Source organism: Podarcis liolepis, assembly GCF_965112155.1.
Source record: "Podarcis liolepis genome assembly, chromosome: 2".
NCBI lineage: Eukaryota > Metazoa > Chordata > Lepidosauria > Squamata > Lacertidae > Podarcis > Podarcis liolepis.
Genome location: NC_139555.1, coordinates 14,096,615 through 14,110,938, shown reverse-complemented (window position 1 = coordinate 14,110,938; position 14,324 = coordinate 14,096,615). Strand labels below are relative to the sequence as shown.

The 14,324-nt window shown below is 41.2% G+C and overlaps 1 protein-coding gene across 2 annotated transcripts in view; it reads left to right on the top strand.

Moving 5' to 3' along the window:
- VDR (vitamin D receptor) overlaps positions 1-14,324 on the top strand; it is an 84,804-nt gene that overhangs the window by 49,530 nt on the left and 20,950 nt on the right. For both annotated transcript variants that reach the window (XM_083490262.1, XM_083490263.1), the window contains one exon: positions 4,008-4,138. In XM_083490262.1, the coding sequence (XP_083346388.1) occupies positions 4,008-4,138 (131 nt within the window). The remainder of the gene's footprint in view (positions 1-4,007; positions 4,139-14,324) is intronic.

The following is a 14,324-nucleotide window of genomic DNA, read 5'->3' as shown; positions in this document are numbered from 1 at the left end:
CAGCTGGCACTCATTGCCCAGGCACATGTCCTGCAGCACCAGCCCCCTGAAAGGCAACAGTAGCACCAGCTCCCCAGTGCCAGCACTCCTCCATGGCACATTGCCCCTGCCCAGTGGCCCCAGTCACCACCCCACCAGTGTCATTGCTGTTGTCCTCCTCGCAACGGCCAACTCCGTGACAGTGTGCATTGAAGAAGGACTCCCTCCACCTTCTTCTGCCCTAGAGCTATAATTTTGGCTCTTTCTTGCATCATTAGAGTTTGTTATTCCGTCTTTGATTCATCCTTCCCTTCCCCAAGGTTCAGAGTCCTCTTTCTAAGCAGGTGTGGGTTCTGTTCCAATTTGGCAGTGGAAGATGCCAGATATCTTGCTTAGTGCATGAGAGATTCAAGCAAAATATAGTTGACTGTTGAGCAACTTTAATGAACTTCCTGATTGGCAAAGTAGAAAGTGTTTAAGGTCTATCTGATGGGTGGGGAGAAGAGGGTGTGACTTTAAGTAAGACCTCTCAAGTTAGGAGCAGGTGCAACCAAATGGTTGATTGGAGAGGACTCCGATTCCTGGAAAATAAGGCGACTCAGATTCCTGGAAAATAAGGTAACTTCTGGCCAAAGACAGGACCAGTAGATGTGCAGCAGAGACACTTCTATTTATGGGTTATTCTAATGAGAAGCATGGGGACCTGTTCTGAGGCATGCTGCACTAGATAGTTGTATGTGTTAGGAAACAGTTTTACTTCATAAGAAAAAACGTACCCTCTTGGTGGCAGAGATTTTTTTTTTTGTATTCCCAGTCCTTTAGGGCAGATTTTCAAGACAATCTTAAATCTCAAAGTAATTTTTTATTTATTTAGATTTCATTAGTTTTGACATATTCTGTTTTGGTTTAGGTTCAGTTGGGGTTTGGGGTTGTTGTTTTTTTGCTTTTGGGCAGTGATTATTGTAACTACCAGGGTTATTTGCTAATATGAGCTGATTCACATTTATACAATATGAAGAGTATGCTAACAATAAGTAGAACAGCAAAACATGGAGCAAAAATGCATGTTTCTAAATATGCAGTGAACATAAGCTAGACAGTTGTGGCCACTTTCAGCTCCCTGGTGCATGGCTACTATATTACTACAAACATGCATTTCTGCTTTATACTTTACAACATATGCTGCTCCAAACCCTGGGCTTGTGCGTAGCACCCCTGCAATGTAAAGTGTGATTCAGCTCTTAACAGGTCAAGATTAAAATAAGGAACTTCCACATTCAATTGCCCTTGCCCCTGCTGTTGGTATTGGAGACAGGCAGCATTCCTTTACTGCAGCTATAGCTTAACTGAACTAATCTACAAGTCTTTTATTAAGGATAAATCACTGAATTATTCACAGATGTTCCCATCCTCCCCATGTGTCATGGGCTACATTATGTTTCCCCGTTAACAGATGGTGGTGACTAAAATTAATTAGTGGCCCATTTAGAGGAGACTGAATTAATCTGTGCTTGCATGTCCACATGCATCATGTTCTGATTTCTGAATGGTTACCAGTCTAGTACAGAGCTAGACGAGGTTGGCATACATGCAGTCAGGGTAAGTAGTAGAAGCCCTTTGGTGATTGTCAGTTGTGTTTACATAGGGGTTGCTACATGTACACCAGTGCTGCTACAGTGAGCTCTGAAAAGGGTGTTTGGAGATGCCTATCTGCAAAAATGTGCAGAATCATGATCAGTGGTGGGTCTCCAGCGTAAGCACCTTGTGCTTGACATAACACCTGCCTTTAACCTTTCACTGCTTTCACACAATGAGATACAGTAAACAAACAATAAGACTCGTCTCTCTTATAGTGTGAATTGGCCCAGAATTTGCAGCCTGACTTGTCACACTTGTGGGATATTGGAGCAGTCTTAGGGTATTGATCCTTTTCAGCAGTCCCTTGGGAGTATAGCAAGCTTCTTCTCATTTTCCTCATTAGTAACTCGTGTGTCGCTCAAAAGCTAGTATACTGTTCACTTTACCATCTTGTGATGGAATATCTCACTACCGATCTTGTAACACTGTGGATCAGTGAGATGGGCAATTTATGTCCTGCATCTGCCTACTGGCTTATGCCATGTTAAGCATACCAAGCTCACTCCTGTAAGTACAGTATTTCATCATTTGCTTACGTAACTGCATGAAGAGTACATTCTATGGAAGGCAGAGGAGTCCCTTCAAAGATTCTTCCCCCGCTCCTTAAAAGATTATCCAATCCTTCAAAGTTCTATAATATTTTGAGGTCAAACCATCCGGCCCTGGAGATTTTCCCAACTGCATATTCTGAATGGCACCTTCCACCTCCTGATCTGTAATTTTATAGTTCAAGATTGTCTTATTTTCTTGTGACATTTTTGGTAATCCGTTTGTTTTCAAAAACTGGTCTATATCAAACTCTTTCTGAGGCCCTTGTATGTATAGTTGTTTAAAATTCCTCTGAAAACATTTTCTAATTTTCACTGGGTTCTTAATATTTTTCCCTTCAACTTCCAAATTGGTAACACACCTAGCTAGTTTTTTAAACCAGTCCACCCAGTCGTCAGCCTTTTTCAATGTTATACCCAATTACATTTATTTACATAAACAGAAATGTGCAACTAGGGGAAAGGTAGAGAGGTCAAATGCTTCCTAACGACAGCAACAGCGAAGGACATTTGCTTTCAATTGCCTTGTATAAGGAGAGAGACTTACTTTTTTCAATGACTTCATAAAGCAGTGAAGAAAAGGAGATTGCCATTCTTCCAAGGTTACACGGTGGCCTTGTTTGTACGTCACACTAAACTATGGTTTCGTCTGAACACATAGGCTCCAAGAGAGGAGATCGTGGCCGATTTTCTTGTCCCTGGTCATCTTGTGGCTGTGTCGAGCTGAGACATAGTTTGCCTTCATGTGTCATCTGAGCCTTTCCTCGTGGTTTAGCTTCCCCAGAAAAACCATGAGCCATAAACCAAATGGGAAACCATGGTTAGTCTGGAGAGAGGGAAACCACGAGCCAGATTCAGATAACACAGTAAGCCAAACTATAACTGAGCTCAGGACAGCGCAGCAACAAAACAATTAAGGAGGAGGTAGCAAAGAAGCTACAATCCAGGAGCTAACGTATTTGGGCTACACCAGTATGGGAAAGCTCCTGATTCCTGCTCCAGTGATACTGCCTCTTGTCATTCTCTGGACAATTTCTTTGTCCAGTAGACCATTGAGATAATATCCAAGCTGTTTGCTTTATCAGGGTCTCACAAGTCTTTTAAGTAAAGAAAAACACTAGGCAATTCGGGCTTCTCTTCTGAGTCTATATGTGTCACCTTTGCAGACTGTTGTGTATCTATGCTCCTACCACATTCTTTGTCAACTTCATGTATCTGTTGACGATTATTGCCAATGGAAACTCATGGAGCAAACCAGTTAGTCTTTTCTGGAAATTCTTTCATTTTGCTGCTTTGGGCTATTTTTCCTCAGATTTATAAAGTAATCAGAAATGCTTGAAAATTGTCAAATGCTACATCTTTGTTTTTGAGTTGAATTCTGGGTTTATTTGTTTGTTTCTTCTATCCAGTTTCTAAATAGTTCTCCAACTTTAGATGGCTCTATTTGAGCCATTCAGACTGTGGTTAATGTTTTCCTGTTTATGGTACAAGTTGCATCCGTTGGACAAGAAACTGTGTTTTTCTGTTTGTGTTCCTTAAAATATTAAGTTCTTTTTAGAAAGAAAACCATGAAGACGTGCAGATGGTTACTGTTTTCAAAGTATAGTAACAGGGCAGATTTTTAAATAAAATAACCAGATTTCTTAGAAACAGAACAGTAGCTGTGTAGGGGATATTTATTCCATGCCTGATAAATACTTGTATGTTGCCCATTTAGCTCGTTTTGTATGCAGGTCTGCCACACTGTTTGTTTTCTGAACGGTATCCATGCAAAACTGATGTATTTTCCTAAAAGCAAGCAAGCAAAGATTATATATTTTGTGTGGCTTTTTCTCCCCACAGGAGGAGCATGAAAAGGAAAGCGATGTTCACATGTCCTTTCAATGGCGATTGTAAAATCACCAAAGATAACCGGCGACACTGTCAAGCCTGCCGGCTGAAGCGCTGCGTTGACATAGGCATGATGAAAGAGTGTGAGTAAACATGTAGCACAATAGAAACATTCCAATAATCCAAGAGTCTGAGAATCCAGATCACTTCCTCAAGTCACTTTGATTCACTTAAAAACATTTTGAAAATTCCATCCTCCATGTTTGGTTCACTTTTTTAAAGGAGGCGGCGAAAGTTGGTTCCTTTACCTAGATTTCCCCAATAGTCATATTTTGTCAGTATGTGGGTGTTCCCCTGCCTTAAAAATAATAATTTAGATACCTAAACTCTTCTTAATACAAAAGTTAAAGCATGCGTCTGGCTAGGCGAAAGAGGTGTGGGTGTTTGTAGTAGATCTAACCTGAAAGGTATTTGTGTCCCTTCACCTTGTCAGTGTCTTGCGAAGAAGATTATTAGGCAAGAGGGTAAGAGAGAGAGAGGATCAGCCGTCTTGTCAAGATGGAAGTGTAGTAAATCATTGATAGGCTGTTTAGAATTTAGAATTGTTTTAGGCCATTTGCTAGCAAACTAGCAAAACTTGAAACAAGAAAACATTTATTGCCTATACTTCTATGAGTTCCCATTAAGTCTGGGGCAGGGAGAGGTGGGGACAAAGTAATTGGTGGCAGGTCTCCCACTGGGTATAGATCAACAGAGTCACTGTGCTGCTGTAACCAAACTTGTTCACTCACCTGGAAACTTTTATAGGGATTGGGGAGTATCACATTAAGAACTCTAGCATAATTCCCATCTAGTCTTTTTCTGGGTCCTTCCTGCAGCCTAATCTTCAGTGGTGGTGCATAGTCTTAAAATCCATTGTCTGACATCCTGGTGTGGGCTAGGTTCCTGGCAGATGACGTTACTGTGTTAAAGAAACTGGCAAGAAATTATCAGTGTCTAATATAACAATGGGGTACCTTGGGTGCTTCAGATGTTGCTGGGCTATAATTCATATCATCGCTGGCCATTGGCCATGCTTGCCGGGACTGATGGGAGTTGTAGTTCAGCAACATTTGGAGAGCCAAAGGTTCCCCACATCAGCTCTACTATGTAGATCAGGGGTAGGCAATGTAGTATGCTACACAAGTTTTTGACTACCACTCTTTGAAATTGGTTTGAGTTGTAGTAGGGTTGCCATACGTCTGGAATTTCCCAGACATAGCCGGGATTCGGTTGTCAAAAACATCCCTAGTTGTAGTCCATAACATCTGAATAACACCATGTTGGCTACTCCTGATGGAGATTCTTTGTCCTTCTTGTGCTTTCTGGGCTTAGAACTGCAGTATCCTTGATTTGATTTGTACAGTGGTACCTCGGGTTACATATGCTTCAGGTTACAGACTCTGCTAACCCAGGAATAGTACCTCGGGTTAAGAACTTTGCTTCAGGATGAGAATAATAATTGTGCTCTGGCAGCGCGGCTGCAGCTGGAGGCCCCATTAGCTAAAGTGGTGCTTCAGGTTAAGAACAGTTTCAGGTTAAGGACGGACCTCCGGAATGAATTAAGTACTTAACCTGAGGTACCACTGTATTCTGTATTGTATTCAATGTTTATTATGCTCAGAGTAGATCCACTGGAATTAATGAACGTGACTAATTTAGGCCTATTCATTTCAGTGAGTCTCCTCTGATTTTAATTTAGCAGGAGACAACATTCTGTTTCCTTTCACCTTTGTAAGCAGCCAAATCTTCCTTACTCAGCAGTCATTTGAAACTGTAACACCAAGATTTATTTTGGAAATCAACTCCCTAGCACATAATTATTAGTTAACTAACTGCAGAAACTAGTGATTGGAAGGAGTCCATATAATCTTGCCCAGTTTGTGTTCACTGTGGTCAGATTCATGTAGCATTTCTTCCGTCTCTTCCAGAGAAAGTGCCCTCTTTACTTTGTTGGCAGTCAAAGTAGATGTGCTATTGTTTTACTAGAGCAATATAATGTGTGAAAGTATAATTTTTTAAATGGTATTTTGAGCTGTTAGTTGCTGTGATAATAGAAGTACTTCCTTTCCTTATGACTCAGACTGCTGCTTTACTGGAATTGTTCCCCTTCTGAGGAAGCATAACTCATCCAGGGCTGTTCCATTCTCCTCTTTCTAACTTGGGAGGGATGTAAAGTTTATAGCAGCCAGTGTTAGTTTTTTAATAAAGTTTCTAGGAGATGTGGACTATTAGTGCACACTTGCCACAGGCACGCAAATATTCACACATTCAGGCACTGTTTCTTGTGTGCATGCATGCACGAGCCCACACACATATTCATGCATCCCCTACTTTCTTTGCAGACACTCAAGCTGACACATATTTAGATACACACTCCCACCCTGTGCTTTTTTCCTGGAGGTACGCATACTCCTAAGCATTTTGTGAATCTAAGTTTGGCCTCATTGTATTTCAATATGAGTAGGAAAATGAGAGTACCCCTAAACATTTTTTTTAGAAAAAAACACTGCTCCCACCCACTACTCTGCCAATCAGCAGAGCACACAGAAGAGACACAAGGGATTTTCTTTCCCATCAAAACACTGCAATGGAGTTGGAAGGGACCCGAAGGGTCATTTAGTCCAGCCCCTTCAATGCAGGAATCTCAGTTAAAGCATCTGAGACATATGGCCATCTAAACTCTGCTTAAAAACCTCCGGTGAAAGAGAGTCCACAGCCTCTTGAGGGAGTCCATTCCACAGTCGAACATCTCTTAGTAACAAAGTTTTCCTGATGTTTAGTTGGACTCTCCTTTCTTGTAACTTGAATCCATTGGTTTGAGTCCTACGCTCCAGAGCAGGGAAAAACCAGCTGGCTCCATCTTCCATGTGACAGCCCTTGAGATATTTGAAGATGGCTATCATATCTCTTCTCAGTCTCCTCTTTTCCAGGTTAAGCATACCCAGCTCTTCCTACTGTTCCTCATATGGCTTGGTTTCTGCACATGTTGCAGCTTGTCAATATCCTTCTTAAATTGTGGCGCCCAGTTAGATGACTGTACTTAGATTACTGCAGCTTGTTATACTTGGGACTGCCTCTGAGGACAGTTCAGAACCTTCAGCTTGTGCAGAATTCAGTGGCCAGGGTGCTCACCAGGACAAGACGGTTTGAGTATATAAGACCAATCCTGGCTTGAGTGCACTGGCTGCCAGTTAGTTTCCAGGCTCAATTCAAAGTGCAGGTTTTGACCTATAAAGCCTTAAACAGCATAAGACCGCAGTATCTCAAGGACCACCTCTCCGCGTATGAACCTACCCAGACCCTGCAATCATCTTCACGTACCTTCTCGTGAGAGGTCTGGAGGGCAACAAGCCAAGAATGGGCCTTTTCTGCAGTGGCTCCCCACTTTTGGAATGCTTTCTCCAGAGAGGTGCGCCTAGCGCCTTTGTTTTTTTTATTATAATATTTTATTAGGTTTTATCAATAAAAAAAGTTTAGAAAAAACAAAGAACAAATGCAAAACAGATACAAAATACAAAAGCACAAAAATACAAAATACAAAAATACAAACATTAAACACAGAAAAAAGAAAAAACACATATAAAAGAAAAAACAAAATTTCTCTCTTATCTCTCCACTTTAGATTAACTTAATTTTCCTGACTTCCTCACGTCTCCCATTTTTGTATCCCTTTTAAATTTGGTTCAGCAAATTCATAATCTATTAGTTTATCTATTATTAATCCCCTCATACTTTTTACCTTGTTGCTAGAGCCCCTTCAATTCATTTCAATGTCATCAACATTCAAAAATTTTACAATGCTTCTGCAAATAAATTTTAAATTTCCTCCAGTCTTCTTCCACCGACTCTTCTCCCTGGTCTCGGATTCTGCCAGTCATTTCCGCCATCTCCATATAGTCGCCTTTGTTACATATCTTTATGCGCTGGACAAAATCAGTCCTCTTCTCCCAGGCCTTACCTAGGAGAATTACCGTATTTTTCGCTTCATAAGACGCACCTGACCATAAGACACACCTAGTTTTTAGAAGGGGAATTCAAGGGAAAAAATATTCTTTAAAGGGAGCGCTGAGCAGAGCCTGTTTGCACCCCAGGCTCTGCTCAGCGCTCCCTTTAAAGAACTGCATGGAGCGTGTTTGCGGCTCTTGGGGGCTTTTCCCCAAAGAGGGAGAAGGGACATACGAACTACCCTTCTCCCTCCTCGGGGAAAAGACCCAAGAGCCGCACACACGCTCCACACCGCTCTTTAAAGGGAGTACTGTGCAGAGCCTCCCGCCTGCATTCGCTCCATGAGACGCACACACATTTCCTCTTACTTTTTAGGAGGGAAAAGGTGCGTCTTATGGAGCAAAAAATATGGTAAACAGTCTATGACCCTTTAAACCAGGAGTAGGCAACTTAAGGCCCGTGGGCTGGATGCAGCCCAATTGCCTTCTCAATCCGGCCTGCGGATGGTCCAGGAATCAGCATGTTTTTACATGAGTAGAATGTGCCCTTTTATTTAAAATGCATCTCTGGATTATTTGTGGAGCCTGCCTGGTGTTTTTACATGAGTAGAATGTGTAACGTAGAGCATCTCTAGGTTATTTGTGGGGCATAGGAATTCGTTCATTTTTCCCCCTCTTCAAAATATAGTCCGGCCCACCACATGGTCTGAGAGACGGTGGATTGGCCCACGACTGATAAAGGTTGCTGACCCCTGCTTTAAACGGTTGTGGGGCATTGTTTTCGTTGTTTATCGTGCTGTATATTTTTGTGTTTCTATATTGTAAGCCACCCTGTATTGTAATCAAACAAACAATCTCAATAGCAAGAGACCATTCTCCTGTAAGACTGTTTCTCTCTAACCCACCCACCCAAATGCTACTCATTAGACAGGTAGCATTTAAATGGAGTCAGTGCCTTTGTGGCTCCTTGGAATAATTGTGCATAACAAGCCCTGCAGAGAGCTGAGGACTTTGATTCCTGCAGTCCTTTGGAGCAGTAAGGAACTGCACTTACTTTGCCTAGTTCGTGAATTTGGCAAGGCTACCATTAAACCTCAGTAGCGGCATGGGGTGTCCCTCTACCCTCTTCCCCACCTTTGGATATTGTTTTACATATTACATTGAACGCAACTGGAAGACTTTGTAAAATGATCAAGAAAAAAAGTGAAAGGCATTGCACGTTATTTGTAGTTCATGAAAATCTTTAATGAAAATTATTTCAATAAATAAATAAATAAATAAATTATTCTTTTAGTGAAATAGTTACGTGATTAAGGAAACCTTAACTGACTCCAGCTAAAAATAGCCTTTCCCGGCTGTCCGCTAGTTAAATGAATGGGAACAGAATGTGCTTCAAAGAGCTCTAGGCCAAATTACTAAAAGGGTCGTGCTCTCTGTTAGGGTGCTAACTAGCTGGGATTTTTTTTTTTCCCTGGAAGCAGCTGTTGCAATCCATACTACATCCTGGATTTAGCATTCCACTTCTGTGAACTAAGGGTTGTATCCAACAAACTCATCCCATCAGCCAAGAGCCTTCCATGAGCACTAACGTAGCGCTAATTCTTTTCAAGGCTGGCAGTTCTCAAAACATCCTAATTAAATAGTAAACAAGAGTGACTTTGTTAATCTGCCACTATCGTTGGCCTTGCTTGTTTTGACAGCAGCCTGTCCACTGTGAGTTTGTGCCTGATTGCTCCCTCAGCTTCAGCTACAAAAGTTTTGGCCTAATTACATTCCTTTGAACAGGCACCTTGACCACCCGAATCCCACACATAGATAAACCTTATGTTGTAGCAAGGGGTGGAAGAGATTTGGATTTACTGTACTAAGATGGAACATGCAAGACTAGACAAAGGAAAAGTCTGCCAGTGGGAAATATTTGGAGTCAACAGCAGGACATAAAGTCTTTTTCAAGGACATGATAGATAAGAGGAAAAAGTCTACTTAGGATGAAGACAGGAGCTCTTGAACAAGTTGACAGGTGCTGGACAAGTCATGCTACAGGAGGTTTACAAAAGAGGTGCAACGAAGCTTTGCCTTATGAGGAATGGTTGAAGGAGCTGGGTATGTTTAGCCTGGAAAAGAGGAGACTGAGAGGAGATATGATAACCATCTTCAAATACCTCAAGAACTGTGACATGGAAGAGGGAACAACCTTATTTCCCCCCCTACTCTGGACGGTAGGACTTGAACTTAATGGATTTGAGTTACAAGAAAGGTGATTCTTACTAAACATCAGGAAAAACTTTCTGACAGTAAGAGCTGTTTGACAGTGGAATGGTCTCCCTCAGGAGGCTGTGGACTCTTTCACAGGAGGTCTTGCCTTGCCAAGACCTTGCACCCTGGGATGGTCACTTCAGTGCTGCTAACGCACTGGTTTTACTTCACCCCTGGACGCATACTCCATTGTCTTTTGAGACATATGGATATCAACAAGGGCAGGACCTGGGTTGAGTATGAAGTGTGTGTGTGTGTGTGTGTGTGTGTGTGTGTGTGTGTGACAAGTTACTTCAATTTGTCTATAATGTGAAGTAAAAACTACCTTGGGTTTTCATGTTAATTTTGATCTGCACTGACTAATAGCATTCATATATTATGCTAATTCAACAAAAAAAAGAATATATGATGCATCTTTCTGGTAATGTGTGACTGGATATGGAATCAATTTTTGACTTGTGTTTGATTTTGAGGAGAAACACAGGTGGTTTTGTGTAATTTTGTATTTTCTCATGTAAGTCTCATGTCTGAAAATTGAGATGCAGTGGGGCGGGGAGGGGAAGAGTGTGAAAACACTGGAAAGTATGAAAGGGAATAAATCCTATGATAGCATGATGGTGAAAGAGCTGATAGAATATATGGCTGCTCGAACAACCTGATGTTAATGAGAAAGAGCATAAAGGTGATAAAGCCTATGTAAAGGATGAACCTGTTTACTTAAGAATGTAGAGCAGTGAAAACCCCATATAAAACAGGCAGTAACAGCATGCAAAGCTGCCTGCTTTGCGCACTGTTAAATGAAAACCTTCACAGGGGAGATTCATGTGGAACATAGTTTTGTAAATGCATTCAATGTATTTGGCTCCCCCACTCCATCTTTACATAAATGAGGCATAGACAAACTCGGCCCTCCAGATGTTTTGGGACTACAACTCCCATCATCCCTGATCACTGGTCCTATTAGCTAGGGATGATGGGAGTTGTAGTCCCAAAACATCTGGAGGGCCGAGTTTGCCTTATGCCTGACATAAATAAATGGTAGGCCCATATAAAAACATATAGTTTGTTTCCAGGGGGAAAAACACTTGGGTGAGTAGTGTTTATATGTCTACTTTGAAACATTTTAACTAAGGGGTACAAATGTAAAATATGAAAGAAAAGACAACAGTGCTGTATGAATTAAGAAACTGTCTCTGTAATCTAAACCTATTCCAGATTGCATTATCTATGTTTACCAACATAAAACACAATACGCCATCACTGTCATGGTGTTGTGCAAAAGCAAATAAAATTCTAAATGGTGGTTACGGAGAAAAGCTGTAATAACATAGTGTTTGTTATATTTAGGACTGTATTTCGTGTTTGGCATGCCAGTGGTATAGGGAGGCAAAAAGGCAACGCCTCAAAATGCTGCAAAGATGTAGGAAATCAGATATAAGATTAAATTTCTGATAAGAATTACGAAGTTTCCTATATCTTGGTATCATTTTGAGGCTTTGTTTCTGATTTTTGTCACCTTGAGGTCTGATGTTGCCCACTTTTTTCCAGCTTAACAATCCAGAACACCATAGGTGTTTCAAGCCATCATACTTTTTCCCTCCTAAATTTCAAACATTTGACTTTACATTTTATTTTCCTATCTACTTGTGTTGGACTTCCAGGCTGAGGTCCAAAGAGCTGTGTACAGAACTCTCCATTGCACTGGGACTTTTTGAGGGTGCGGGGGCAAAGGCACACACCGAAAAGTCACTCTTGGAAGTTGAGGGAACTTTTAGAGGACCATTTGACGTATTATGGGATGCTGCAGTTGGAAAGGGAAGCTGGCTGAGGAATAACCTGCAATTAATAAAGAAAGGAAGAATAGCCTGCAGCTATGGATGTGCAGTAGAGTTTTCTATTTGCACACAAGCCGCTTTGGCCTCATTGTTTTATTTATAGGGACAATTGCTGTGTTAATGATACCTGTACCCATCTCTCACACCTGCATAGCTCTGCATGACTTGAGACCCCACCACCTCTGAAGGTAGCATGTGTAAACATTAGTTGTAGGAATTTTGTGTATGTTGATAATGATCCTAATGTGAAGAGAAACCAGGTTCCCATGACTGCTATATACATCTGATTTAAATCAGCCAAGGCCACTCCAACAGAAAAACATCTGAGATGCAACATTTATCTTAACCTTTTAAGAACCAGAACTTGAGCATATAAGAGAATTGCTATTTTTGGTAAAATTCCACACTTCTGCTAATTCAAACCTTTCCTGTGTTCGAGTTTGGTGCTAACAGTTTGTTATTTGAATTCTGTATGAAGCCCCCATGGGGGAGACAAAGAGGTTAGGGACATCTTAAGTTCTGGCATTAAAAATAAAATTACCAAAACACGAAACACTGTCAGCACTTTTGAAGGTTGCATTTAAGAAAATGGAGTAAGACCCTTGCTTCACTGTTTACACGTATACTTGTATACCCTATTTCTCCTCTCTCGACAAAGGATCAATGAGGTTATATGGGAGTATCCCAAACCAGTGATCTGGTCTGTGTGTTTATAGTTCTAATTTATAGTTCAATGTATAATTTTAAAGTTCTTTGCGAGTTCTTCCTACCTCCTAACAAATGCTGAGATGAGTTTTATTGAAGGACTGTTTGTTGCAAGGAACTAAAGATGTGGCAATGAGAGATTTTTCTCATGAACAAACAGTGCAGCAGCAGCAGCAGCAGTACGTGTAAAGAATGTATGTGCTATTCATTGCAATTCCTATGTCGATGAGAACAACAAATTATGGCTTAGTTAAACTGGAGTCAATGACTGATGAAACGAACACAGTAAGTCAATATTTTGGGGGCTTGGACCCAAAGGTTTTACTCTGAACAGAACACGTTTCCATTCATGGTCACAGAGTGAAACACTTGCAACCAGATCGTTACCTTTTTCAAGCCATGCTGTGCCTGTTTTCGCTGCCCAAATTTAGAAGCATGCTGGGGGGTAAAAAAATCAGTTTCCAGGATACTTAGGGAAAACTCACCTGCGTTAAATGCACGCAGCCTAAAAGCCCTTTGTAACAGTGCCAGGAATGCTACTGTAAACTCTCTCAGTGTGCCATTTTTCAATTTGGCTGAAAAGCAAGTAGAAGGAAGTCATATGCTGTAGTACTTTGTAACTGGTTGGAATAGAACAAGGCATGGAAGTAGTACTTCTGCAGTTGCTGTCTACCATTGCTCAGTCTAAGGGAGGTTTACATTGGGCTACTGGCAACGCTTTGAAACTGCGGTTTCAAAATGGGGAGGGCCGTAGCTCAGTGATGAGAAGATCACCTTTGCATGTGCAAGGTCCCAGGTTAAATGCCCGGTACCTCTAGGTAAGACTGGGAGAGAAACCGTCCTGAAACACTGAGAGCCAATGCCAGTCAATGCCGGCAGTGCTGGGGTAGATCTATTGCAATCTATTTCTTCTGACTGAGCTACCTTATGAAGCTGTGTGCTGGGGTCAGATTAGGACTAGGTAATTACGGGATCATTTTATTCCTATTTGTATATGGAATATGGGGTGGGGGTCAGGGAGCACAAAGTACATACAGTCCTGTAGCAGCATTGTAAATGGCCCTATCACGCAAACCAGGATCTGAGGAAAGATGATTCACCTGTTTATAATTTTGCCTGGGTCAGCATACTGAAACTTCCTTTAATATACAATTCCACTGGCTTCTCTGTTAATGGTGAATCACTTGGGTACCCATGGTGGTTTTCATTATTTTTTGCAGCCATTTATTACTTGTTATGCGTTGTTTGATTCAGAATTACAAAAAAACTAATTGCATTCCTTCCTTCTGAAATATATGATGTGGCATGTCTCCATCAGTATTCAGTTCAAGCAAGGACATCTCTCCACCCTTCTGCTTATAGGAAAAGTGACCTTCTATTCATTATGCTCTCTAGAAAAATGTGCCGTGCTCTGAAAGAACAGTGTATTAAGTCTTCTGCATGGTAAAAAAAAAAACGTTAGAGCAGTTGCAGTTATTACCCTCTCCAGAATCTAGGGCCCATAGGACTCATGTGAGTATATTTTATTGTAAAATATAGCCTGCAGC